Source organism: Carcharhinus amblyrhynchos, chromosome 10 (assembly GCF_965287045.1).
Source record: "Carcharhinus amblyrhynchos chromosome 10, sCarAmb.v2.hapA, whole genome shotgun sequence".
NCBI classification, from domain to species: Eukaryota; Metazoa; Chordata; class Chondrichthyes; order Carcharhiniformes; family Carcharhinidae; genus Carcharhinus; species Carcharhinus amblyrhynchos.
The window spans coordinates 87514730-87541232 of record NC_137333.1 but is presented as its reverse complement, the minus strand read 5'-3'; the positions used below and the strand labels follow the sequence as shown (position 1 = coordinate 87541232).

At 43.9% G+C, this 26503-nt stretch overlaps 2 protein-coding genes and 2 non-coding genes across 4 annotated transcripts in view; all 4 read right to left on the bottom strand.

Moving 5' to 3' along the window:
- Window positions 1-1231: 1231 nt before the first annotated feature.
- Window positions 1232-7935, bottom strand: rps3 (ribosomal protein S3). Its single transcript, XM_080197535.1, has 7 exons — window positions 7850-7935; window positions 7506-7636; window positions 5004-5097; window positions 4275-4369; window positions 3024-3211; window positions 2131-2333; window positions 1232-1293 (listed from the first exon to the last, which is right to left on the bottom strand). Exons 1-6 carry the CDS (start codon window positions 7877-7879, stop codon window positions 2134-2136), a joined length of 738 nt encoding a protein of 245 aa, XP_080053661.1. The 5' UTR covers window positions 7880-7935; the 3' UTR covers window positions 1232-1293; window positions 2131-2133.
- LOC145349576 (small nucleolar RNA SNORD15) lies at window positions 1366-1514 on the bottom strand. The gene has a single exon (XR_013888099.1). It is a non-coding gene; the product is annotated as a small nucleolar RNA SNORD15 (small nucleolar RNA).
- LOC145349575 (small nucleolar RNA SNORD15) lies at window positions 4749-4897 on the bottom strand. The gene has a single exon (XR_013888098.1). It is a non-coding gene; the product is annotated as a small nucleolar RNA SNORD15 (small nucleolar RNA).
- Window positions 7936-14464: 6529 nt separating the features above from the next.
- LOC145349312 (NACHT and WD repeat domain-containing protein 2) overlaps window positions 14465-26503 on the bottom strand; it is a 38738-nt gene continuing 26699 nt past the window's right edge. The window contains exons 6-7 of the mRNA XM_080197812.1: window positions 24161-24741; window positions 14465-18864 (exon numbers count right to left, since the gene is read on the bottom strand). Coding sequence (XP_080053938.1) covers window positions 15100-18864; window positions 24161-24741 — 4346 coding nt within the window. The 3' untranslated portion in view covers window positions 14465-15099. The remainder of the gene's footprint in view (window positions 18865-24160; window positions 24742-26503) is intronic.

Here is a 26503-nt window from a genome sequence, read left to right as displayed (position 1 = left end):
AACATTCCCCTTCTTGTGCAAATACTATTATAAATTTGATGAACAATGCAATAGCTTGCATCAGCTCCCTCTACTCCAAATCCCAGGTACACTATTGCAATGGGGGATAATTTGGTTGCTCCTGATAGATGTAGCTAACACATGCCTTCGCTTCACCAGTAATGATCAACTACCAAACGTTACTGCAATTACTGAGCTTCCATTCAACCTGTACATTGAGTTTACTCTTAAATCATTAAACAAAAAAAAAGATAGGTGACAGCCAGCTAAATAGAACGTCACATTAAACCTTGCATGTAGTTTTTTGTGACTACCTGACATTTTGGTGCTTAATAGCCAATGAAGTACTTGGTGTAGTCACTGTCTTGTCAATTATACACACAGCAAACTGTATTTGATAAAGCACATAGGATTGCAGGTAATGTCTTGAGATTGACGGAGATTGGCTAGCAAATAGATTCATCTAGTTTAGGCCGAGTCTCATGATACTCAGGTCCTGGTCTTTTGCTTGGTAATTGAGTAGATTGGTGTTTATAAAAAAGTGAGAAGGGATCTCAAACTTAAAATTCTTACAACGTTAGACAGTAGATTCAGAAGGAATGTTCCCAATGATGGGGAGTCCAGAACTAGGGGCCATAGTTTGAAGATAGGGGTGAACCTTTTTAGAACTGAGATGAGGAGGAATTATGTAGAGAATGGTGAATATGCAGAATTCACAACCAGAGGCTGTCCAATTTCAAAATATTAGATTACCTCTAGAGGCTTAAGGGATCAATGGATATGGAAGGGGCAATCTGGATATTGAATTCAATCAGTCATGGTCATAATGAATGGTAGAACAGGCTTAAAGGACCTACTCCTGCTTCTAGTTTCTATGTGGATTCACACTGGCAATAATGCTCCAGCTCCTCAATAATGCACCAAGATCTTTGACACCCACCCAAACTGAGATGAGCCCCAAAGTTTACCATCACATCAGAAGATTGGCAGCCCCAACAGTAAAGGGTTCCCTCACTACTGCACTGGAATGCTCAAGCCCTGAAGTGACTTGAACCTGGAACTTCTAATGCCAAGGCAAGTGCTACCTGCTGAGCCACAACTGAGCATGGAAATCACAGGTCAACCTTGATGTGACATTCAACAGCACAACACAACTTTGAAGTACAGCACTGGTATTTGCAAGTTGGGGACTGGCAACATGTGACACAAATGCAACTGAAATAAACAGCAATTGTTTTTCTTGTTTTATTCAAACAAATACAGAAAATTAAGTTTCTTTAGACACTGGCATACCTGTGGAGACAGAAAAAGCACAAATTAGATGTAATTGAGCTTAAGCTAGGAAACTACACATTTGCTATTAACCCTTCTCAGACAAATGCCTCTAAGTCATCAGTAGAAGAGACGCTGCAACCAGGAATCCAGATTCAGAAGCATAGAACATGCCAACTGCATCTAGAAACTTAAGGCAAGCTAGGTCCCATCGGACTCGTCATCAAGCATCATCACTGAAGGAATCAATTTAAAACCCTGTAATATACTGATTAAAATTGTTACCTCACCGCAATCTCGGGCTATAGCCAAAGATCAACCTTCAGATGCGTGAAAATCACCAAGAACCAAAACTACCATTTTTAAAAACCACGCTTACAACATATCTGTACTGCAAAATCATATTTATTCCTCATCTCCCACCCCAAGAAGGTAGTATAAAACTACTTTACGATGCATTGGGTTATGTCCACTCAGAGGGAATTACATAGTGGGAGGCTAGAGTCTTAAGTGGGTTGGACCACAGAGGGGTGTCTGCCCCCTCACTGAAGGGCATCAGAACTATAATCAGTATTCTGGCCATTTTACAGCAAATGCCAAACCCACAAATGACCTGAACGAGTGAAGCCAACTCTCAACCAAAATTGATAGCCCCAGTACTGTAATGCTGTTGATTAGCATACAACTGGGAAGCACATCCTTACACTGAAACTATTAAAGATCAAAATTAAAGCAAAGCCAAGTTAAATCAAGATGCCAAGATTTGATATAGTGGGAAGCAATAGACTGGATTTTTCTGTAGCTGCATAGATTGCTAAAGATGTTAATAGGTGCCATTAGAGGAAAAGAATACTGTACCAACTATGCAGTTGGAACTGGTCCAGGCTGCTGAATCACAGGCTGCTCTGGTTTGCCTCCCTTCTGTTCTGAAATGGGTGTAGTTGGCAAGATCTCATCCTTGGGCTCAACAATGCTGACATGATCAGGCAAAGGTTTCTTGGGTCCAATTTTACCACTTGGGTCCCATGGAAGCATGATCTTAACTTTAATTCCCAACACACCTGCAAAAGAATAAATCAGATTCAGAACAATAAACGTGAAATCACCAACTACATTGTTAACATGTCTGACTATATTCTATAAGATTAATAAAGGTGTACCCCTTTTTCAAATGCTGCAGCAAATTAAAAATAAACTCAACTTTAACAATTGGACAGTTGATTGCAGTTGTCCTCAATTGGGAAGGAGATCCAGAAAGTTCAGTTGAAACAAGTTCAAATGACAGTAACCACCGGTTTTACAGAAAATCACCTCTAATGTGCCACTCTCTTAGCACAGGCGGAAACAGATTTGGTTTGCTAAAATGCAAAGCTGGAAGGGCCGGATACTTTATTCTGTGCAAATCTGAAACAGCTCAATGTTCAGCAAAACAGGAACAAGCTGTGTTCTTGAGTCACCAGCAGAGGAACAAATCTGACATTCCTGTCGTGATGTGGATGTGCCAGCGTTGGACTAGGGTAAACACAGTAAACCTGGTGTTGTCAGACTTTTTACTGTATTCCTGTCATGATACAGTAATGTATATTGGAAGCAGGATACAGATTCAAGCTTCACACATTCCTGGTGTCAAAAGGCCTAATTATGTGCACTAGTCACTGAAAAAAATGAAACACGCAGGAAAGGTATCAGAGATGCTAGCTCTAACATCTTCAGGAAAGCATTCTGTCCAGCTGTGCAAGCACCTCACTCACCTTGCCTTAGCAGTACGTGACGCACAGCTGTATCAACATAGTAGTTCACCGGATCACCACTGTGGATCATCAGACCATCAACAAATTTCATGGACTTGGCTCTCTGGCCTCGAAGTTTTCCAGAAACTACCACCTCGCAGCCCTTGGCTCCACTTTCCATAATGAAGCGGAGAACACCATAGCAGGCTCTGGGTTGGGAGAAGGTGGTCAAATTTAATTTCTTCAGTTTATCAGCAACCCAAACATTATAAAAAACCCTCTGCACCAACTATAACACAGGTGTGTGTGCACGTGTGTGTGTGTGTGTGGGGGGGGGGTGGCAGAAAGGAGGAAGGGCTTAAATACAGAGTAATTCACTGGAATAAATACAGAGAATACCTTGTGTTTATCTTAAATGCGTCTGCCCCCCTTTCTTCACTGCCAATAGCAATTCATAAATTAGTTCCTTTTGCGCCACCAGCACTTGGTTACACCATCAAAATGGCCATTCTTCACAAGGTATACAGGAAATCACAGCCAGGTTCCATACTGGCTGCTCACAGCACTAATTTGCGTATACTTTACTACAGCTAATAAGTCAGGGATAAGGATTCATCCAGCCCCGAAGGGCCCATTCAGCATCACTCCCAGCCCAGAAACATCAAGGTCAATTGTGTCAACCCAATCATTATCTTGCAGAAATGATGTGAATCAAGAAAGCATTCAAAGTGTGGGATCTGGCATCACAAGCTAAAGTGGACTCTCAACCATCAAGTAGAACCATCTCAATCAATTAAAAGAAGGGAATTCAATAAGCCAGAGTCCTTTTGTTTGCTTTAGCTGGTTAAGAAATACTACTGATGCTGGAGGTTTTAAATTCAGTAGGACATCAATTGGCCCACAAAACAAAGTGTAAACTGGTTAGTGATACAAAGAAGCTTTCACTCAGAATGAGGCTACAATTTAATGTATATCAGTGTAAAAACGCAGGGTAAATTCAGAAGCTGGGTCTGACCCTACCAGAACAAATCCTCCAGAAGCTGTACTACATTTTGGTACGAATCAGAAATGATTTGCATTTAAATTAAACTTGTATCAAATACATGTATTCTCAGACAAATGCTTCAGTAAAAATAGCACAGTAACTATACGGCTTTAGAATTAGTTCCATTTGAGTAGATATGCTTTCCGCTTTACAAGCCCCTAAATCCTCATTCCACTCAGTTTTAATAGGAAATAATGTACAAGTAAACAAATCCTTTGCCATCTTACCTACGTACAGCCAGACCTCCAAGCAACTTGTAACGCAGGGACTCTGCCTGAGCAATAGCACAAAGCCCTCGAGTGGCAACCTTTTCAGCATAGAGCTGTGGAACAAGAAAAATCCAGGACAAAGTGAAAACCCATCACATTATGAAATAACATGGATCCACATAAAGGCCATAATTTCTGTTTAGATCAGCCCAGTTTCTTTATACTACAATTCAACTTTGCTTAAAGTCATAAAGCAAGTTGTTGCTAGTTCAGAGAACTTTGCAAATTGAAACCTGGTCAGTTACTTGTTCCAGTTTAAACCATAGCACTTTAAAAGAATATTTTGTACTTGTAATATATTGGATGACCAAAACACCCAATAAGGGAAGACACTCAGGAAAACTTAATTTCATTTAGGGGATTACTATTCAAATGGTGGCACTAAACGTGTGAGCCTTTCTCAAAAGTTTTTGCTTGTTATGCCCATCAACGCCTCCTCAGACAAATGCCTCTAAGTCATCAAAAGAGTAGATGTACTGTTCAGGACCCTGAAAGCAGCAGCACAGAACATGCCAACTGCATCAGGAATTCACATACAGATCACATCCCATCAGACTCGTCATCAAGCATCATCACTGAAGGTAGCAGCAAGGGAGAGCCATTGCTCCAGCCTGAGCGCAATCTTTGTGCTGCCAGAAAAAGGGACCAATGAGTATTAAGTGAAAGGTCACCGTCCTGTTAACTTACCTCAACACTTCCCTCTGGGAAACCAAACCGTTTCTGAACAACAGCAGTCAGCTCACGGATTCGGCGTCCTTTCTCTCCCAGCACATTCTGAGTCCTGTTAAAGAATTTTACAAGTTACTTCTATTCTAAGCAAACTGTCCATGCAACACAAAAAGGCGGGTTTTCTAAAACAGTGTCTAAAAGAAATTATTTCACCAAGGACTACAGATTTCTACCATTCACAAATTTTTAAAAAGTCAATTTGTTGTCATATGAAGTAGAACTTACAAACATTAGAACTGGATATTACAGCTGGCCTCAAATCTATTCTCAATAATTTCCTCAGTTTACTTAAGGGCTGCTGGAGAATGTACTGCAGTATTAATACGTGGAATTGCAGATGAGAGTTTAAACTAGGCCACAAATTCCAACCTTTGCCACAGTTTAACTGCAGACTTGGGAGATTTTTTTCAGGGCGGGGGCACACACTGTATAACACAGGGTAAGGTGACAGTAACTCAAAGCTACTGTGAAAATCAGCTGGTTACCACAATCTGGCCCTGTTTGGGTGCAGAGGGAGAATTTAGAATGGTCACCACACTGAACCAGCATGTCTTTCGGACAGTGGGAGGAAACTGGAGCACCTGGAGGAAACCCACACAGGTGTGGGGAAAACATGTAAGCTCCACACAGACAGTGACCCAAGCCAGTAAATGTGGGATCGCAGGCCAGGACCCTACCAAGCTGCCTTTTCGCTTCAGTGGGGATGTGCAGAATTTCTATGGTCAGATGCTGGTTAAGTAGATTGGGATCTCAATGTGCAGAATTAGATAAGACTTGATGCCATTTTAAAACAGCTTTTGAGCTACAAAAACCAACAGTGCACACAGACCTATTTCAAGTCTGGATGACCCTTCAGCAGAGCTCTGATGGCAAGGGGCAGAATAGAACACAGAACACCACAGCACAAACAAGCCCTTCAGCCCACAAGTTGCACCGATCATATCCATATCTACCAGGCGTTTCTATAACTCTCAATCCCACTAAATCCCATGTACTCATCCAGAAGTCTCTTAAAAGACCCCGAGTTCACCTCTACCACCGACGGCAGCCGATTCCACTCACTCACCACCCTGAGTGAAAAACTTACCCCTGACATCTCCTCTGTATTTGCTCCCCAGCATCTTAAACCTGTGTCCTCTCGTAGCGACCATTTCAGCCCTGGGAAATAACCTCCGAGAATCCACCCTAAAACAGTGGCATAGCAGTTAGCATAGCTGCCTCTCAGTAGGGTTGATTCCTGCTTGAATGACTGTGGTGTTTGCACGTTCTCCCCATGTCTGCATGGGTTTCCACCCACAGTCCAAAGATGGGTGGGTTGACCCTTTGTGCCCAAAGATGTGATATGGGGTTGGGGTTGGGGCAGGGATGAGAGTGAGAGAACCTGGGTGATATGCTGTCAGAGTTGGTGCAGACTTGATAGGCCAAGTGGCCTCTTCTGCGCTGTAGGCATTCAAATGATTCACATGACAGCCAACTTACACAGCAACTCCCATAAAGAGCAGGGAAGTAACAAATAACTGTTTTAAGAATGACAATAAGATGCATAAAACCATGCAGGGCCATGAGAAGGTAGACAGAACGACCCATTTCCCCTAGCTGAAGGGTCAATTCCAGAAGGCTAGATTGAAAGTGAGTGGTTGATGGATTACAGAGGTCTGAGGAAAAGCTTTTGCACCCAGAAGATGGCAGACACCTGGTATTCACCACTCAAGATGATGGTGAGGCTGAAACACTCAGCCCATTTAAAAAGGCTCTTGGCCTACACCTGAACTACAGTAACCTGTAAAGCTATGGACCCAGCGCTGGAAAACATGAGCAGCCAATTTCTTTTTCCTATTCAACACAGACACGGTGAGACAAACAGCGTACTTCAGCTTCATAACATTTCTATGGTCAGATGCTAATCAAGGAATGAAGCTTACATCCCATGATGGCGATCTTTACATCCAGGCTTAGAGGTCCATATCTCAACGGTGTTTGCAACTCCAATAAAGCGCGATACTACACCAGACCAAACTTTGCTCAGAAACAGAATGCAACCTGCCAATTCCAGAAGCCGCAATGAAGCCCAGATCACCTTATGTTAACAAATCCCGAGTTGCACATCTCTATTAGAGAGGCTGGCTTGCTGCACATTTCCACTGGAGATATAAAACAGCTTGACAGGGTCCTGGCTTGCAATTCCATGTTTACTGGCTTGGGTCACTGCCTGTGCGGAGCTTGCATGTTCTCCCTGTATCTGCATGGGTTTCCACCAGATACTCCAATATCTTCCACAGTCCAAAAGACGTGCTAATTAGGTGCACTGGCTATGCTAAGTTCTCCCTCAGTGTACCCGAACAGGCGCCGGGGTATGGCAACTAGGAAATTTTCACAGTATCATTACAGTGTTAATGTAAACCTACTTGTGACACCAATAAATACAATTTCCCCGCGGAGGCTGGCTCTCTGGCTCTTTACCTGGTGGCCAAGATGATGATCTCGGTCCTAGTGGGTGTGACTCGCACCTCCACACCGCTGTAGCCATCCTCGGCCAGCTCGCGGGTCAGGAACTCGTTGAGCTCGGCCTTGAAGATGCCGTCCGCCACGAACTGTAAGAGAGGAGCGGAGAGGCGGGCGCCATGTTAGTGACAGGGGACCAAGACCGGGCGGGGGTGGGGGAAGAAGCACCATCCGTATCCATCCTCCTCTAACGACGACCGCCGCCCCGCCATCCGGCCTCCCTCACACTCGGAGCCGTCCCCCGGTCTCGCCCGCGGCCTTATTTCCCCGGTCCCTGGCTATCTTCCCCCTGTCCTGCTCACCTTTCGCTTCTTGGAGATCTGCGCCGCCATTTGCCAACACGGAGCCGCGGCCGGCGAAAAGGAAGTCGATCCCTCGGCGGAAGTGATTTAACAGCACGACTGCTTCCGGTGTGACACCCTTCGCCAATGGGATTTAGGGTTGTCCGCACATGTGACCGGATGGACACGCCAGGGATTGTGGGTTATGTAGTTTTATTTAGTTAAGTTAGGCTGGAGTTGAGATTGCTGAAAAACCCCCGCCTGCTCTTGACAGAAGATTAAATATGCTGGAAATCTGAAGTAAAAACAGAAAATGCTGGAAATACTTAGTGGGTCGGGCAGTAAAAATCCAGTCTGACTTTTTTTCAGAAAGCTTCCACAATGTAATGGCAAAAGCCAAAAACATTAACTCTTAGAATCCCTATCGTGTAGAAGGAGGCCATTTGGCCCGTTGCATCTGCACTGACTTTGCAAAAGAGCATCTTACCCAGGCCTACCCCACCTCCATAAACCCTCACGTTCACCATGGCTAATCAACCTAACTTGCACATCTTTGGACACAAAGGGGCTTGTATGTTGCTTCTGTCACTGTGCTGCCTATTCATTGGTGGGCACAATTGAGATTTAATCAGGGTTTGAAATTACTTGAAGCTGCAGCACTTCTACTCTGCTCTGCAATGGCAAAATGCTGCAGTTTTATGGAAGAAAATTGCTACCAGTGCTGTCATTAACATGCGGGATTATGATGAAATCACCACTTTTGGAGAATATGGATACTTCCAGATGTTTATCTTCTTCCTTTTAAGTCTTGGCGTCTTATCCAATGGCTTTGGCCATATGTCCATAGTTTTTGTTGGGGATATTTCAGAGCATAGCTGCTTAATTCCCAGGAATCCCAAACTGAGTGAAGAGTGGATGAATTAGATTATCCCTCTGGAACGAGGGAGAGACAAATTCCAGGTCTCCAGTCCAGCAAAAGGTGTGCAGAACAAAGAAAGAATATGCTAAATGATTTATCAGAGCCAGAGCAGTCGGCCGAACGAGAAGGATAGAAACCAAAACATTCATACCCTGAATGACAATGACTTTGCAATAGGAACTAAAAAAATTGCATGAAATGGCTGAACATTATATTTACTAGAAAAAAGAAAATTGTAATGTTCCCTGTAAGCTGCAGACACAAGTAGCCACACAACAGCACGAAAGGTACCGCACATTCAAACGAACAGACCGTGGACAATGAATAAAATTTTGAGGGGATATACTGGCAGTGGAGGTTAATAAACTTAACTGGTTTATGGAGTAGAGAAAATACATTAGGAATCAAAGGTTATTCTTCCTGGAACATAGGCGCATGTGGATATTAGACTTAATAGTGATGACCCCCAAGGCTGATGTGCATTATTCACTCTATGGTCTGTAAGATTTAAGGTTTTGAGGTATAAGTCCCAATTTAAAAAAACTTGGTCAGAATTCTTAATTTTGAACACCAGGGTTCTCAGTTCTGTTTGTCCTACAAGGTAAGAATAACTAGTATTTATGAATAAAGTAGAATTTATTAAGCAAAATTTTACATATACTTAACAAGAAGCAGTGAAGACAACATAACTTTTTTCATCTCTCAGCTCCCAAGATCCTAGAAGTTCTTGTTGCTGCCAGCCCAGCCAATGTCCTTTCCCTTTTTCTCTTCGAAGTGATGTTGAACTGTGTCCAGAAGAAACATACTTCATCATCATGTCAACGTGGACTACAAAAGTTATGCCAACTTCTTTTCCTCAGTCTTATTATTCCTCTTTCCATTTTTGGAGATGGTCCTCTTCTATTGGCCAAGGGTGCAAATCATTTTGTGTCACCCCCACCTCAGTAACTAGAGCCATATTGACTAAAGACCAGTATTCATCCCTTGTCCCCAGGGGCCTCTCAAAGTTTACATGCTATGACAAACAAATCCTCCCCTGAATATAGAGAAACCGTTAATAAAGTCACATTCTCTTGTCAACATTTTTTAACCCAAGCCCCACTGCTATCAGAAAACAGTACAGATCAATTAAAGCAATACACGGTTTGTTTAAAACTATAGTGTCATCCTAATTTCAGACTGCTTTTACCATTCCTTTGAACTGATTTTGAAAAACATCTAGGGTGGAATTTTATAGCCCTGTCTGCCCTGGGAATCAGAGCAAGTGAGGGGCTGACAAAAGGAAGGTCTGTTGACCTCAGTGGGATTTTACTATTTCGGGATGAGCGAGGCCGTAAAAAATCCCGTCCCTAATTGCACTGTGGGCCATTCAGGCAGCATACAGTTCAAGATTAAATGGCAATTAGTCATAAAACAATTGTGTTTCTCACCAACAACAGTCCTCTTGTAACTAATTCCAGTGAGCAGAAATTCATACTGAACCATTTAATTTAAACTGTGGTTAGGGTATAAATTCAAGATATGTTACAGATTGCAAATACCATCCTTTACCATCTTGCCCAACATGGGAATTGGAGCATGTGGGGGGGGGGGGGGGGGGGGGGGGGTGGTGGTGGGGGGTGGGGGGTGGGAACCATGGAAAGGTCCATTGACTTTGGGCAGGATTTTACAGTTTCAGGACAAGTGAGGCCATAAAATCCCATCCTAAAATTTCTATTAAAATCTTACAGGCCTCATATAGAAGGAAGACCACCTAAAGGGCAAATGTTGGTACCTATGGAATCCAACATGAGTCACTACTTTCATGTAAGAAGAATAGAACATTTTAAAAATATAATTACATTTTTATCTATTTGAAAGGAAAAAATATTAAAGGCCACATAAAGCTAAACTGAGGAACGCCCACCCACTATATCATATGACTATAAAAATATCTGCATAAGAATCTAACAGTGTGAATACAAAACATACTGACATTCATTTATCACACTCAACTCTGAGCTGCCAACTTACAACAGATGCATTAAAATATATAAATCGAAAATAGGGAACTTAGTCATACAATACATTTCGAGCCCCAAATGTCTTTCTGACAGTTGAATACTCTGAATGTAGTTAACAGTTGCAAAAGCAATAGCCAGTTTTCTAACAACCATATTCTACAAATGTCAGAGATAAATAACCAAATAATATTTTTAACTGATATTAGTTGATGATTAAATATTAGTCAAGACCCTCGAAGAACTTCCCTGCTCTCCTTCAAATAGTGCCATGAGGCCTCTTATATCTATTGGAAAGGCAGCTCTTGCTCCCTTGGCTCAGTAAAACAGTGAAGTGATGCCTCCCAGGCGTCAAAGACCAGGAACTAGGATCATAGAGTGGGGCGGGGGGGGTCATCTGGCCCAGTTTGTCTGCAAAGATAAAGTCCTTCTTCCCACCCTTTGCCCTGTATCTTCACATTTTATTTTTGTCTTTAGGTGCTCCTAACAATCCTCTTTTGAAGCCCCCAATCGAATCTGCCTCCTCTCAGACACATATTCCAAATCTAAACCACTCGACAACATTATCCCTCACGTTGCCATTGGTTATTTTGTTAACCATTTAAAATTGGCGTCCCCAGTTCTTGACTCTCCCGCTAATGGGAATAATTTTTCTCTGTCTACTCCTGCCTATATCCCTGATGATTTTAAATACCTGTATAAAATCTCTCAAGCTCCTCTTCTCCAAAGAGAAGAATACCTCTGCTTTTCCAATCAATCCATGCAAGTGAAGTCCCTCATCCCTGGAAACATTTTCTTTTATCTTTTTTGCACTCCTTTTCCAAATCACTTTTGGAGGATTTGTCTCCTTAGGTACAGGGAGCTGCAGAGACCATGACCAGAGGTGGAGAATGAACATGGGCAATAACCATCCCCAAGGATGTGGGGGTCATGGACGTTACATGTCATCATGGGCTGGAAGGCATTAGTGATGTATCCAAAATGGTGTTTCTACCTGTTTGTCCCATGCTAATGAGGTGATCTGCTAACTTGCAGACCCTGGGAACATAACCTTTAGCTCAACTACACAGACTAGTAAGGCCCCAGGTTTAATTCCAGGCTTGTATTAACTGATGTTAAGTCAGTACTGTGGTAGCAACACTGCAAGTGTCTACAACAAAGCTGTATAAGGATCAGCAAATCAATTACTCCTAATCCTATTCCAGCATGTGCTGCTGGAATTGAAACTGTTTGGATGTCAGATGAAGATAGGATTACAATTGGTTGTGATTTTTTTCCGTTGAATTGCTTGTTGGCAATCAAGGCTCACGTTAAGGTAAAGGGGGGAAAGGATGAGAACTGTATCCCAGTGAAGGAATCAATGCCTTCAGGGAAAGGGAAGAAGAGGGGTTACATAGGATTTAGCCTAGAATGCCTATACATGCTTGTTTGGAAAGGCTAAAGTCAGTATGCTTTCTCAGCAGGCCAAGAGGTTCTTGATTTGTTCCCGCAAGCTGTCAATCTCCCGTAAATTGCAACCATTGATCACTGAAAATAATTAGACTAGAAGGAATATGAAGATAAAGTCTAAGACAATACAAGATCATTCACATGGGGAAGCAGAGATAGAAACTGCTGACATCAATACCTCGCTCGCTCTGTTTTATTAATTGGTAGACTGTTCTTGAGCACCAAAGTTGTGCCTTGCTCCTGCATCAGCTTGTTAATTCTGTGACTGCAATGTGTTCTTTTAGACCTATTAATAAGATTTACTCGTTATATTGGTTCGGAGTCTTCACAGTTTCAAATGCAAAACCTTTTGATTTCATTGTTGTCATAGCAGAAACAATGATAATCTGACTCAGAATTCAGATAAGAACATAAGAACATAAGAAATAGGAGCAGGAGTAGGCCATCTAGCCCTTCGAGCCTGCCCCGCCATTCAATAAGATCATGGCTGATCTGTTGTGGCTCAGTTCCACTTTCCCGCCCTCTCCCCATAACCCTTAATCCCCTCTCTTATCAAGAACCCATCAACCCGCTTCTTAAAAATATTTAGCGAGGCAGCCTCCACCACTTCAACGGGCAGAGAATTCCAGAGATTCACCACCCTTTGAGTGAAGAAGTTCCTCCTCAACTCCGTTCTAAACCGCCTCCCCTTTATCTTGAGGCTGTGCCCCCTAGTCCTACTGTCTTTTTTGAGCGGCAAGAGTCTCTCCACCTCTATCCTATCCATCCCATTCATCATCTTATACGTCTCAATGAGATCTCCCCTCATTCTTCTAAACTCTAACGAGTACAAGCCTAGTTTATTCAGCCTCTCCTCATAGCTCAATCCCCTCAACTCCGGTATCAGCCTAGTAAACCTCCTCTGCACTCCCTCCAGGGCCAAAATATCCTTGCGCAGGTGCGGCGCCCAAAACTGCACACAGTACTCCAGCTGCGGCCTCACCAATGCCCTATACAGCTGCAGCAAGACCTCCCTACTTTTATATTCAATCCCCCTCGCTATGAAGGCCAGCATCCCATTCGCCTTCCTGACCACCTGCTGCACCTGCAAGCTGGGTTTTTGCGACTCATGCACAAGGACCCCGAGGTCCCTCTGCACCGTCGCCTGCTGCAGTTTTTCGCCACGTAAGTAATAGTCCTTCCTACCATTCTTCCTACCAAAGTGGACCACCTCACACTTGCCAACATTAAATTCCATTTGCCATTTCCTGGCCCATTCGCCCAGCCTATCTAGATCCTTCTGCAGACTCTCCACACCCTCCGCACAATTTGCCTTTCCCCCAATCTTGGTGTCATCAGCAAATTTCGACACCCTGCACTCGGTTCCCTCCTCCAGATCATCTATATAAATGGTAAATAGCTGAGGCCCCAGCACCGACCCCTGGGGCACCCCACTAGTCACCAACCGCCAATCCGAATAGCACCCATTGACCCCCACTCTCTGCCTCCTATTTGACAACCAATCCTCTATCCACGCTAACACCCTACCCCCAACTCCATGTCCCCTGACCTTCTGCAATAACCTCTTGTGAGGTACCTTGTCAAACGCCTTCTGAAAATCCAGAAAGACCACATCCACCGGCTCTCCTCTATCCACTGCCCTAGACACATCCTCATAGAACTCCAACCAGCCTCTTCCTTTTTATATATTTATAAAAACTCTTGCTATCCTTTTTTATATTAAGTGCTAGCCCAGCCTCATAGCTTCTCCTACCCTCCTTTATCAACTTCTTTGTCAATCTTTGTTGACATTTAAACCTTTCCCAATCCTCTTCTCGCCCACTACTCTTAGCTACTCTAAATTCCTCCGCTTTTAATTTAACACTTTCCTTCACCTCCTTCGTTATCCACGGCTTATTACCTCTCTTCCTACTGTCCTTTTTAACCATCGGAATAAATTTCTGCTGAGCACCAAGAAAGATCTCCTTAAAGATCCTCCACTGCTCCTCAGCAGACCTACCTTCCAACGCACTCCCCCAGTCCACATTCGCCAATTCTTCTCTCATCCTACCATACTCCCCTCTATTCAAACAAAGGACACGTGTCCGGGAACCCACTTTCTCCTCCTCCATCTGCAACAGAAACTCCACCATACAATGATCACTCTCTCCAAGAGGATCCTTCACTGCAAGGTCCCTAATTCTACCCGCCTCATTACATAGCACCAGATCCAAGATAGCTCGCTCCCTCGTCGGCTCCAACACACACTGTTCAAGGAAATTATCCAATCAAAACCACCTCTTAGAATGTGATTGACATCAATTATAACATTAAGAAAGTCCATGTGCTCAGTACTATGTAGTGAGTTTACACGCTGGGGTGGCATGGTGGCACGTGATTAGCACTGCTGCCTCACAGCACCATGGACCCGGGTTCAATTCAGCCTTGGGTCACTATCTGTGGAGTTTGCACAATCTCCCTGTGTCTGCGTGGATTTCCTCCGGATGCTCTGGTTTCTTCCCACAGTGTAAAGATATGCGGGTTAGGTAGATTGGCCATGGCAAATTGCCCTTTAGCATCAGGGGGTTTAGCAGGGTGAATACTTGGGGTTACAGCAATAGGGCCTGGGTGGGATTGATGTTAGTGCAGGCTCGATGGCTAAATGGCCTCCTTCTGCATTGTAGGGATTCTATACCTGATGTCACCGCTCATTCTTCCATGCATTCTCGTTTTTGGGAGCATAATTGATCCATCTAGTTGAAACCAATTCTAGGCTGTGCCCATATTTACCAGGAAGGAACTTCGATGTTGTAAATTTCCCACATTGCCCCCCAGTTATAAAACAATTTTGGGGGAATGGTTTAGTACTGTGTGTTCACATTCATTGATCACCCGGCTGCATACCAGAGTGAAATGCAAAGCCGTTACTGTGAATACTCATTGTTGGAATCCACCCAAAAAGTATCGGGTATATTTTTACACAAGTGGACTTTCTTTCTGGGAGGGTAGTCACCAGTAGACACCCTGCTTAGTCGGTTTTTAACTTTGTCCTCAGTATCAGATTGGTCAACAATTGTGTACATTCCAACAGTCCCGTCATCAAATCCCACAAAAATATTGAAATCATTTTCAGACACAGCAATACACGAGGGGATTTTGCATAAGTAACAGCTTCCAATATTTTTCCCATCAGTCGTCTGAACAATATTAAGTTTTGCACTTGAATGGAGGTCACAACTACAGTGGTGTCTGTAACATACATAAACAACATATTGACCATCTCGAGTCAACTGTTGATTAAAGATAGCTCCTTCTGACCTAACAACACTCAGTTTTCCATGGAGAATGTCCAAAACATTGATATTCTCACTGGTGACTGAAATGATTGCAGTCCTCCCATTGTCAGAAACCTGAAAGACATCTAATTCTCTGGAGAATTTGACAGGGATTTGGATCTGTCGGTAAAGAGATTCTTCTGCTACGTTCCAGGTATAAATACTTCCTGAGGATGAGACTAGCATGACGTAGTCTGGGTAGCCTCGGAGTGTCTGAAAGGCAACAATGTCTGCTCTATCACTGCATTCAAATCTCTTGACTATGTCTCCCGACCACAAGCTAACAGCAAGAAGACGATGCTGGTGAAGACCCAGGATGAAGGTACTTTCTGGTGATATCATTGCTTTCTTTAAATGTATGTGAATGTTGCAGACAATATGTCCTGTCGATAGTTTCCAGACCTTTGATACGAGGTCTTCGCATAGCGACACGACAAAGTGGTCATTTGGTGTAATTAGTAATTGTGCCACGTCGCCACATCTGATGCAGTGTAGGTTCTGACCAGTCTCTGTGTCCCAAATGTAAAGATCGCCACTAACATCTGTAGTTACAAGAGATGCACCCGTTCTTGTCAGAGCACAATGTTTTACAAGGTCAGCATGTGTAAAGGTAGCTTCTATTTGATAGAAAATCAGGCTCCATTTGAATACAACACTGGTGCCATCAGAGGTATAGAAATGCTTCCCATGTGTTAAAAGGAGAACTTGTATGGTGCTTTCTGTTCTTGCTATAGCTGAGGCTGTATCTATGCAGTCTAGGTCCCAGGACTTCAAAAAACCCTTTGAGGTAAATGCGACCAAAGCCTTTTGCTTGTAGCATTTGGAGAGTTTCAATGGACTACCAAGACTGTTCTCAAGTATTAGAACACATTGCCCAGTCTCTCTCCTCCATACAAACAAGGCCTGGGGACCGCTAATGACAGCTATAATGGAATCACAATCTTGTGACAATATAGCTTGGATGAAGCATTCACTTTTAGGTGGTTTGAACTTGTTTGACATGCTCCAATTCAATGTGTCCCACAGTTCAATGCAAGATGCCTTGCACAATAACAATGAACGCGAAGCAAGTTCAACACACAGAACTTCATTTTCATCTCCTTTACAAACAATCTCTTCCAAAAGATGTGGCTCATTCATGTCTTGTGTACCCCAAACACATATGTTCCCAATCTTGTCTACAACGTACATTTCTTCATTGGACTCAGGCAGGAAAATAGAATAGATGCACGCTTCAGGAAATTCAGAAAAGACTACGGCTATCTGGAGAGCAGTATGAATATTAAATATTGTCACTGTGCTCTTCAATTGCCCACACAATGCATATGTTCCATCAGCAGAAAATGATACACATTGAACCTCATGTTGGCAGTTTAATTGTTTGACTGTGTGACAAGAGTTGAGGTCAAGGAGCCTCACCTCTGTGCTGTTCTCGAACCACATGACTACATTTGTGTTGCACACAGCAAAACCGCGGATTGGCTGATGAATTTCTGCCGTGTTGCTGTCAAGACTTCTTCTCACATCAGCTTCGTAAAGCAGGGATAGCTGGGCAAAGTCATACACTAATATAGTGCTGTGGGCAGTCGCAAGTACAAGGAATCGGTCACCCTCTGACATTCGAGCTCCTAAAACTTTAACTCCTTTAGTGTTGATTTGTTCCCAAGGGGTTTGGATCTCTAGGTTCCAAGCATACACGGAACCACTTTCCAGTGTCACCAGAACAAGAGACTGTGACTGAATCTCTATGATATCGGTTGCTACAGACAGTTCAGAAGTACACAAAGCAGCGGACACCTCGGGCACAGTTATTACTGAACTCTGCATCACAGCAATGACATTAGACCTGAGCCCTTTTTGATAAGCTTGTTTCAAAAATTTGAACAGATGAGGGAAGCACTCTATAAATGGTAGGAGTTTCATCTGAATAACTGTTGATAGATGATCAGGGGATTTTTGTAATAAGCACCACGCACTTTTCAGAACTGCTGCCAAAAATCTAATCTCCCTTCGATTTATCATGTGAATATTTTCCTCCAGTTCAGCTATGAGCTCAGTCAAGTGGCCAGCTTTAATCATTGCTTGGTGGGATATAAATGAAGACAGCACGTCAAGGTATAGTTCACCCAGTCTTCCAGTCTTTTTCAAATGATAAGCTAGTTCATTAACCTTTCTGTGATTTGGAAAGACTTGGCAGGGGTCATGAGAATGAAACTGAAAAAGCCATGGCTGTGAAGGCTGCTGTCTATCAACATATATCTTCATTAAAGGATTACGTTCTGATATCTGACAATGTATTGGTTGGTCCTCAATTGGTTTCTGATGCAACAGAGTAACAAGAAGTGGTTTCCCTCTTCCATTGGACCATCGCCCATTGAAGTATTCCACCATGATGCTGTGCATTCGTTGCACAGTTTCCACGTTGCCGAGGTAACGCCTGTTGACAACCACTGGAAAATGCCGGCTTGCCCAGAAAAGTAACTTCATGCCATTATGTAGCCTTGCTACCAATAACCCACTCAAGTCCTGCCGCAGCCTTGCTAATGAATAATATGGCACTTTCACCATGTCCGGCATGCCATTTTGAGGCCAAAAATATTCTATAACATTGTTGTCAAGTGACAAAATGTCCAGCAGCTCAACCTCACCGAGTCCTGAAGTTGCAAGTGTTATGTAGCCTAAAGCGCTGGAAACCAAACTCTCTCCATGTCTCCTTTCAAGCCTTTCGAATAGTCGCTTGATACTGACATGGACACTCCTTCCCAAAGTCTGGTCATCAACATTCTCATGAGATCTCCAACACACTGCTTCACTATAAAGCAAGTTAACAAAAAGTGGGAGGGCGCACTGCCCCAGGGCTGCATTTACGTATGCCTGCTGCCCAGAGGTAATTCTTCTGTTGGAGGCTAGCAGGCGTTGGGTAAGAATTTTATTGCATTCCTTTCTCTCTCTTGGCTTTAATTCAAGAAAGACTGATTCAGGGTTCAATGACGGCATGCATTTTTGTGCAATTCCATACTTCTTCAGAGTAGTAGAAATAATTAACTTGGTAAAAGGTGGCAGAGACTTTGGAAGCCACCACAGGGCTTGGGTACTATGAGTCCCTGAGACCTGGTCAACAGCATCTATCATTATAATCAAGGGTTGCTGTTCAGATGATTCGTCTAAAAGACTGAGAAAGCAGTTCATCAGTTCCGCATTACTGTTGGAATATATTTGGATCGATTTGTGGTAGCTGATTGCAATTTGCTGACAGATTCCAGTCAGTTCGTTTCTAAAGGAAGCACTGTTGCTTATGGAAGAGAGAAAGCGGTTGACCGTCACAGGGTTACAGTTATTCAGCCATGAACTTATCTGAAAGCAAACATACAGAAAAAAAATTATATATTTATGTTTTATTGTTCCCCAAACCAACATACTAGTCAGTCTACAAAAGCAGAGCCACCTTTGGTTACGAGTAAAGAAATCAGGCGGAATAGCTAATTAACAGTGAACATCATCTGCACAAAAACCAGAACAATATCAGGGGTCAAGTTAGAAAGATGAGGGGTAAGCCAGCTAATGTGAGATAAAAGAAGAAATTATCACATGGACAGTAAGCCACCATAGAAGAGGATCATAGAAGTTTCTACGTTGCCAAGGTAACGCCTGTTGACAACCACTGGAAAATGCCGGATTGCCCAGAAAAGTAACTTCATGCCATTATGTAGCCTTGCTACCAAAAATCCACTCAGGTCCTGCCGCAGCCTTGATAATGAATAATATGGCACTTTCATCACACCATTTTGTGGCCAAAAATATTCTATAACATTGTCGTCAAGTGGGGTGGCACGGTGACACAGGGCTTACACTGCTGCCTCACAGTGCCAGGTATCTGGGTTCGATTCCCGGCTTGGGTCACTGTCCGTGTGGAGTCTGCACATTCTCTTTGTGTCTGCATGGGTTTCCTACGGGTGCTCCAGTTTTCTCCCACACTCCGAAAGACATGCTGGTTAGGTGCATTGGTCATGCTAAATTCTCCCTCAGTGTATCTGAACAGGTGTCAGAGTGTGGCGACTAGGGCATTTTCACATTAGCTTCATTGCAGTATTAATGTAAGCCTACTTTTGATGCTATTAAATAAACTTTAAACTGGTGACAATAAATTGGAGTGGGAATAGACCATTTGTGTTCATCATTTCTGCTCCACCATTCAATATAATCATGGCTGACCTTGGGTTTCAACTCCATTTTTGCCTCTGCTCCCCATATCCCATAATTCCCCTCAAGACCAAACATCTGCCTATCCCAGTCTTAAATGTATTCAATGATGGAGCACCCACAATTCTGTGGTTCAGAGAATTCCAAATATTCCCAATCCTTTGAGTGAAATACTTTCTCCTCATTCTAACAGATTGGCTCCTTATCCTGAGACTTTGCCCGTGTTTTAGATTCCCCATCCAGCTAAAAAATTTTCATAACACCCACCTTATCAAGTGCTTTCAAAGTTCTGTAGGTTTCAATGAGATCACCTTTCATTCTTCTAAACTCCAGAGAATATCAGCCCAATTTACTCAGTTTCTCATCTTAGGTAAACCCCTCAACCCAGGGACCAATTTAGTGAACCTTCACTATGCTGCTTCCAATGCAGTAAAACTTTTTCTTAAACGTGGAGGCCAAAACTGCACACAATACTGTAGGCGGCACAGTAGCACAGTGGTTAGCACTGCTGTCTCACTGCACCAGAGGCCCGAGTTCGATTCCGGGCTTGAGTCACTCTCTGTATGGAGTTTGTATGTTCTCCCAGTGTCTATGTGGGTTTCCTCTAGGTGCTCCGGTTTTTGGGGCAGCACAGTGGAAAGCAGCGCCAGGGTCCCAAGGTCAATTCTGGCTTCAGGTCACTGTTTGTATGGAGTTTGCACACTTTCCCCATGTCTGCGTGGGTTTCCTCTGGGTGCTCCGGTTTCCTCCCACAGTCCAAAGGTGTGCCGATTAGATTGATTAGCCATGCTAAATTGTCCATGAGTGTCTGGGGAATTAGGACGGTAAAATGCAGGGGGTTGCGGGAATAGAGCTGGGGTGGGATTGTGGTCAGTGGGCTGACTGGCCTCCTTCTGTACTGTAGGGATTCTATGAGGTGTGGTCTCACCTATACATCTGTAGTAAGAGTCTGTACTGTTGAACTCCAATCCCTTAGTAATAAAGGCCATAGACACAAGATTAAATGCTGTGTGAATTCAAACAGAAGGTAATGGAATTATGTTCATATAAGATATTGAGGCTGTGAAATTCACTTCCAGGGTTAATTATTGAAGCAGGAACTAGATCAATGTTAAAGGTTAAATTGTATAAGGTGGATGAAGATAAATTAACTGAAGGATTTTGAAAGAAAGATGAGCAAATACGGTCAGAACCATTTATTGGAATGGACAAGGAATGGTTGTTCTTGTAATCTTTAGAGACCTATGACTTTCAATGCAGACAGAATAAAGTCAGTCTTTGCCAGCACAAGTATGTTCTTCCCACAGCTTCTTCAGTGTGTCTCTTCATAATGGCCATCATCCCTGTACAAAGAAAAGCCAAGCAGCGTGCCTTAATGACTCCCACCTGGTGGCTCTGATATCCATCATTATGAAGTACTTCGAAACCTTAGTCATGGCACAGATCTATTCCAGCCTTCCACATTGCCTGGATTCATTACAGTTCACCTATCACCGCAACAGGTCCATAGCAGACACCATCACCTTGGCCCTACACTCAACCCTGGAACAACTGGATAACAAGAACAATTTTGTCAGAATCCTACTAATCGGGTATTGGGGGAGTTATATGATAAAGGGTAAGCCTATAAAGAGTATAGAAACGCAGTGAGACCTGGGGGTGCAAGTGCACAAGTCTTTGAAGGTGGCAGTACAAGTGGAGAAGGTTGTGAAGAAAGCCTATGGTATGTTAGCCTTTATAGGAAGGAGTATAGAATATAAGAGCTGGAGTGTAATGTTGCAGTTGTATAGAACGTTGGTTAGGCCGCATTTAGAGTACTGTGTCCAGTTCTGGTCACCTTACTACCGGAAGGACGTGGAGACTCTGGAGAGAGTGCAGAGGAGGTTTACCAGGATGTTGCCTGGTATGGAAGGACTGGGTTATGAGGAAAGATTGAGCAAATTGGGGCTGTTTTCCCTTGAAAGACGGCGACTGAGGGGGGATCTAATAGAGGTATATAAGTTTGTGAAGGGTATAGATAAACTAAACACAGGTAAGCTATTTCCTATGTTAGAGACACACAGTACGAGGGGCCACGGGCTTCAGGTGAGGGGGGAGAGGTATAACACAGATATTAGAGGGAGTTTTTTCACACAGAGGGTAGTGGGGGTATGGAATGCTCTGCCAAGTAAGGTGGTGGAGGCAGGCACGCTGGAGTTGTTTAAGAGTAACTTAGACAGGCACATGAGTGGGTTGGAGATAGGAGGATATAGGAGATTGTTTTAAATAAGGTTTATTAGCATTGGGACATCCCTGGTAATGTAAAAGGATGTGGTATGATAATAACGTTTTTCTCTTTTAATTCACAGGTTTTAAGTCGGTCCACCTTGTTGTCCAACGAGGGGCATACACGCAATGTGTCATACTTGGGCTGCTCTTGAATGTTTGAGAGTAGCCTAGTGCTTCACGTCGTTAGTGTGTGCTTAAACTGGACCAGATGCTGGGCAACACGACAGCTCAGTGACTATCACTGTTTGCTGTGCAGACACATGGATTTGGGCCAGTGTCTGTAGGAGTTTGTGCATTCTCCCCGTGCTTGCATGGGTCTTCTCCAGGTGCTCCGGTTTCCTCCCACACCCCAAAGATGTGCTATTAGGCTGACAGGAGGTAATAAATTGTCCCTAAATCAGTTTCCCTCAATGTGGAATGCCATAAACAATAGATAAGGGTCATGGGTGGAAGGGGGGACTGGTAATGTTAAAATGGCGGTGCGGGCTCGTTGGGCCGAAGGGCCTGTTTCCCGGGCTGTTTTTGTTCTTTGAGTACAGCTCAGCCTTCAACACCATTATTCCAACAAAACTAATCTCCAAACTCCATGGCCTAGGACTCAGCTCCTCCCTCTGTGACTGGATCCTGGACTGATCCACAGACCACAATCAGTAAGGATAGGCAATGACACCTCCTCCTCAATTATCCACAACACTGGTGCCCCACAAGGCTGCATCCTCAGACCCTTACTACACTCCTTATAGACTCATGAATGCATTGCCAAATTCTGCTCCAACTCCACTTTCAAGTTTGCTGATGACACCACTGTTGTGACACAAGGTAGCTGTAGCATCATCTTGGAGGGACTAGGACAGGTTGTTGGTGATTTGGACACCTAGAAACTTGAAGCTCTCGACCATTTCCACTTCATTCCCCTTGATGTAAACAGGGACATGTCCTTCACTACGCTTCCTAAAGTCGATGACTATCTCCTTTGTTGTACTGACATTGAAGGAGAGATTACTGTCCCTGCACCATTCCATCAGATTCTCTATCTCTTTCCTGTACTCCACCTTGTCATTGTTTGAGATCTGACTCACATTAATGAATTGCCATGCATCTATTGCATCGTGGAAACCATCTCTAATAGAAAAGTGAATTATCTGGAATCAGTTTTCAGCCTGCTGATGTTTGTGAAGGGATACACTTTGGAGCTTTGATTTTACATTCAGTGAAACAATAGTTCTTTACTCTCTGGCCTTTGCCCTGCAAATATTCCTTTCTGTGTCCCCCCTCTTATCGTATGAATAAAAAAGGTGCAACAATGATACTCTCCTCCTGCATTGGAGTGTGTGCGAATAAACTAATCCTGAGTTCACCCTGTCTCGATTTGCTGTGGGATTAATAGAAATTAGATCTCACCAACATCGAGGGTTTTGGAAATATATTTATAAAGTCCTACAGGTTTATTTGGAATCACAAGCTTTCGGAGTGCTGCTCCTTCAGGTTAAAGAGGCGTGAGTTGTCTCAAACCAAGACAGTTAGTAGGATTTTGCAGTATGGGGGGTGCGGTTACAAATAGTGTGACATGAACTCAAGATCCCGGTTGAGGCCATCCACATGCGTGCGGAACTTGATAGGCAAGTAGCCACACTTCCTTAGCCTATGATTATCCCTCTCGCCACACACACTGTTTGTGCTTGTAAAGACTTGATTACCTGTAAAGACCATTCCAACCATTTTTCATATTCCAATCTGTAATTATCTTGCAATTGTGTCTTTGCCTATGTAAGCTGTGTTTATGAACCTACCTCTCCGCTCACCTGACGAAGGAGCAATGCTCCAAAAGCTCGTGATTCCAAATAAACCTGTTGGACTTTAACCTGGTGTCGTGAAACTTCTTACGATGCCCATCCCAGTCCAACACTGACTTCTCCACATCACGGCTTTCATTAATAAAGGGGAAATCAAAATCCAAACACCTTTCTGCTTTTGGACATGTGCCAGAGGAGAAATTAGAGCAGTTTAGATGAAATCCCACTCCTTTCTGTAACAGGTTACTATGAGCTTTGAGACACACTGGAGCTATGAAAGGCACTACAGAAGCACAAGTCCTTTCTTTATTTGGGAAGCAGTCAATCACCAAATCTGGGGGGGTGGGGGATTGGTGTAACAGGACTAAGTCAAAGATAAAATTCTGTACCTGTTTGGCACATGTTGCCATGAGAAGTGTTTTCCCACTGCAAGGCCCTCCCACAATAATGAAGGGCAAATTGGATTGCTTCCCAAGGACGTATTCTTTAATCCGGTCCATTTCTTTCCACTCAAAGTCAGAGAGGGATGCGTATAAATTGCACAGGGATGCGTGCTTCATCATTTCCTCCGTCCCGCCACCCAGCTCATCGGGCGGTCTTCCTGCATTGCTGCTGTCAAGCAGCCGAATCACGTCAGCGTAGAACTGCTGGCAAAGGCCCTTGGTGTACTCTTGTCTCACCTGCTCTGTACAGTTCAGTTGCTGGTTGTCCAGCAGCGTAGAGGTGTAGACCTGTAAGTTAGAGGAGACCACCAGTGTCGGGAGGATCTCGTCGCGCAGTCTGAGGAGTTGGGCATACGCCAGGGCATCCTGCAGCAGCTGCCTGTCTGAGCCTGTTTGTCCTGTCTGGTCTAAGAGAATCCTCTTCAGGTGGCGGGTGAGATGTGGAACTTTACAGATGTAGCAAATGCAGTTTTGGAGAACACTTGCTTGTTGATTTACGACAGCGTGCAGTAACTCATCTTCAAGAGCTAAACAACAAAGGAAGATATTATAGCACTTAGGCTTTTAAATGGACGTTCATTTGTTAGTCTGGCTGGTTTTTAGTTCTGTCTTCATGACAGAATTTCAGGCTTGCAATGTTGATGTTGATTGTTTTCCATAGCTACTAACCCCAGGAACCCGCTTGCAGACTCCTGCTGCCTGTCAGCACATCTGCTCAGTAGACAGCTTGTCAACTGGGCCAACTATCATAGAATCCCTACTGTGCAGGAGGCCATTCAGCCCATCGAGTCTGCATGACCACAATCCCACCCGAGCCCTATTCCCGCAACCCCACACTCTGGCAATTCCCTGACATTAGGGTCAATTTAGTATGGCCAATCAACCTAGCCCGCATACCTTTGAACTGTGGGAGAAAACCGGAGCACCAGAGGAAACCCATGCAGACACAGGAAGAATGAGCGGGAATGAGAGTGACTATCAGCGGGAATCTGTGGCAACTTATTAAAATGAGGTGCTCCTGTTCAGATCAGCAAGGCCTCCACACCCCCAGTCTTATCCCTGCGCTCCACCACTCTCTCCCCAGCTCTTTTTTGGGACCCAGAACTCATATTAGAATCTATTCCAATTAAACGTGGAGAAATAGGAATCCTCCTGGAGTCGATCTCCGGCAGAACAGTTCCCAGTCTTCTGCCGATTTGATTCAAAGTGACATCAAGAAACTGTTGAAGGCACTGGACACACCTAAGACTTTGATAGCCCTACTGGCTGTAGGTATGGACGGCACGGTAGCACAGTGGTTAGCACTGCTGCCTCACAGTGCCAGGGACCTGGGTTCAATTCCAGCCTCGGGTCACGTCTGTGTGGAATCTGCACGTTCTCCCTGTGTCTGTGTGGGTTTCCTCCCACAGCCCAAAGATGTGTGGTTTAGGTTGATTGACCATTTTAAATAGCCTCTTGGTGTTAGGACGATTAGGAGGGTAAATATGTGGGGTTACGGGGATAGAACCTGGGTGGGATTGTTGTCGGTGCAGGCTCCATGGGCCAAATGGCCTCCTTCTGCACTGTAGATTCTATGATTCTACTGATGACTGGTGCTCCAGAGATAGCCACACCCTGAGCCAAGATGTGCCAGTTCAGATACAATACAGGTATCTACCTGACAATGTGGAAAATTGCCCCACTGTCCAAAAAAAGCAAGGCAAACGCAATTCAAATACCACATCCATCAATCGACTCTTAACCAGCATTAGAAGGAGTCATATGTCAGTAGTGTTATTAAGCAGCACTTGCTAACTGATGCTCAGTTTGGGTTCAATCCTGGCCATTTAGCTACCCACCTTACAACAACGTTGATCCAAACATGGGTAAAAGAGCTGAACTCAATGGACGAGGTGAGAGTGACTGCCCTTGATATCAAGGCAGCATTTGACCAGTGTGACATTATGGAGCCCTCGCAAAATTAAAATCAATGGGAACTGGGGGAAAATCTCCACTGATTTGAACAAAAGAATATGGCTGTGATAGTTGGAGGTCAATTATCTCTGTCCCTGACATCACTGCAGGGACTTCTCAGGGTCGTGTTCAAGGCCCAACCATCTTCAGCTGCTTCATCAATGACTTTCCCTCCAATCGTTTGGTGATGGGGAAGGGGGAGTAATTTCGCTGGGGGTGCGCAGGTGACTGACCACATGCAATCTTGCGCTGTTAACTCATCAAATATGTTTCTACCAGGAGCTCACTAATTCTTATGGGTGGGGTCAGGCAGGAAGTTGCTGACCCTGCCATTAC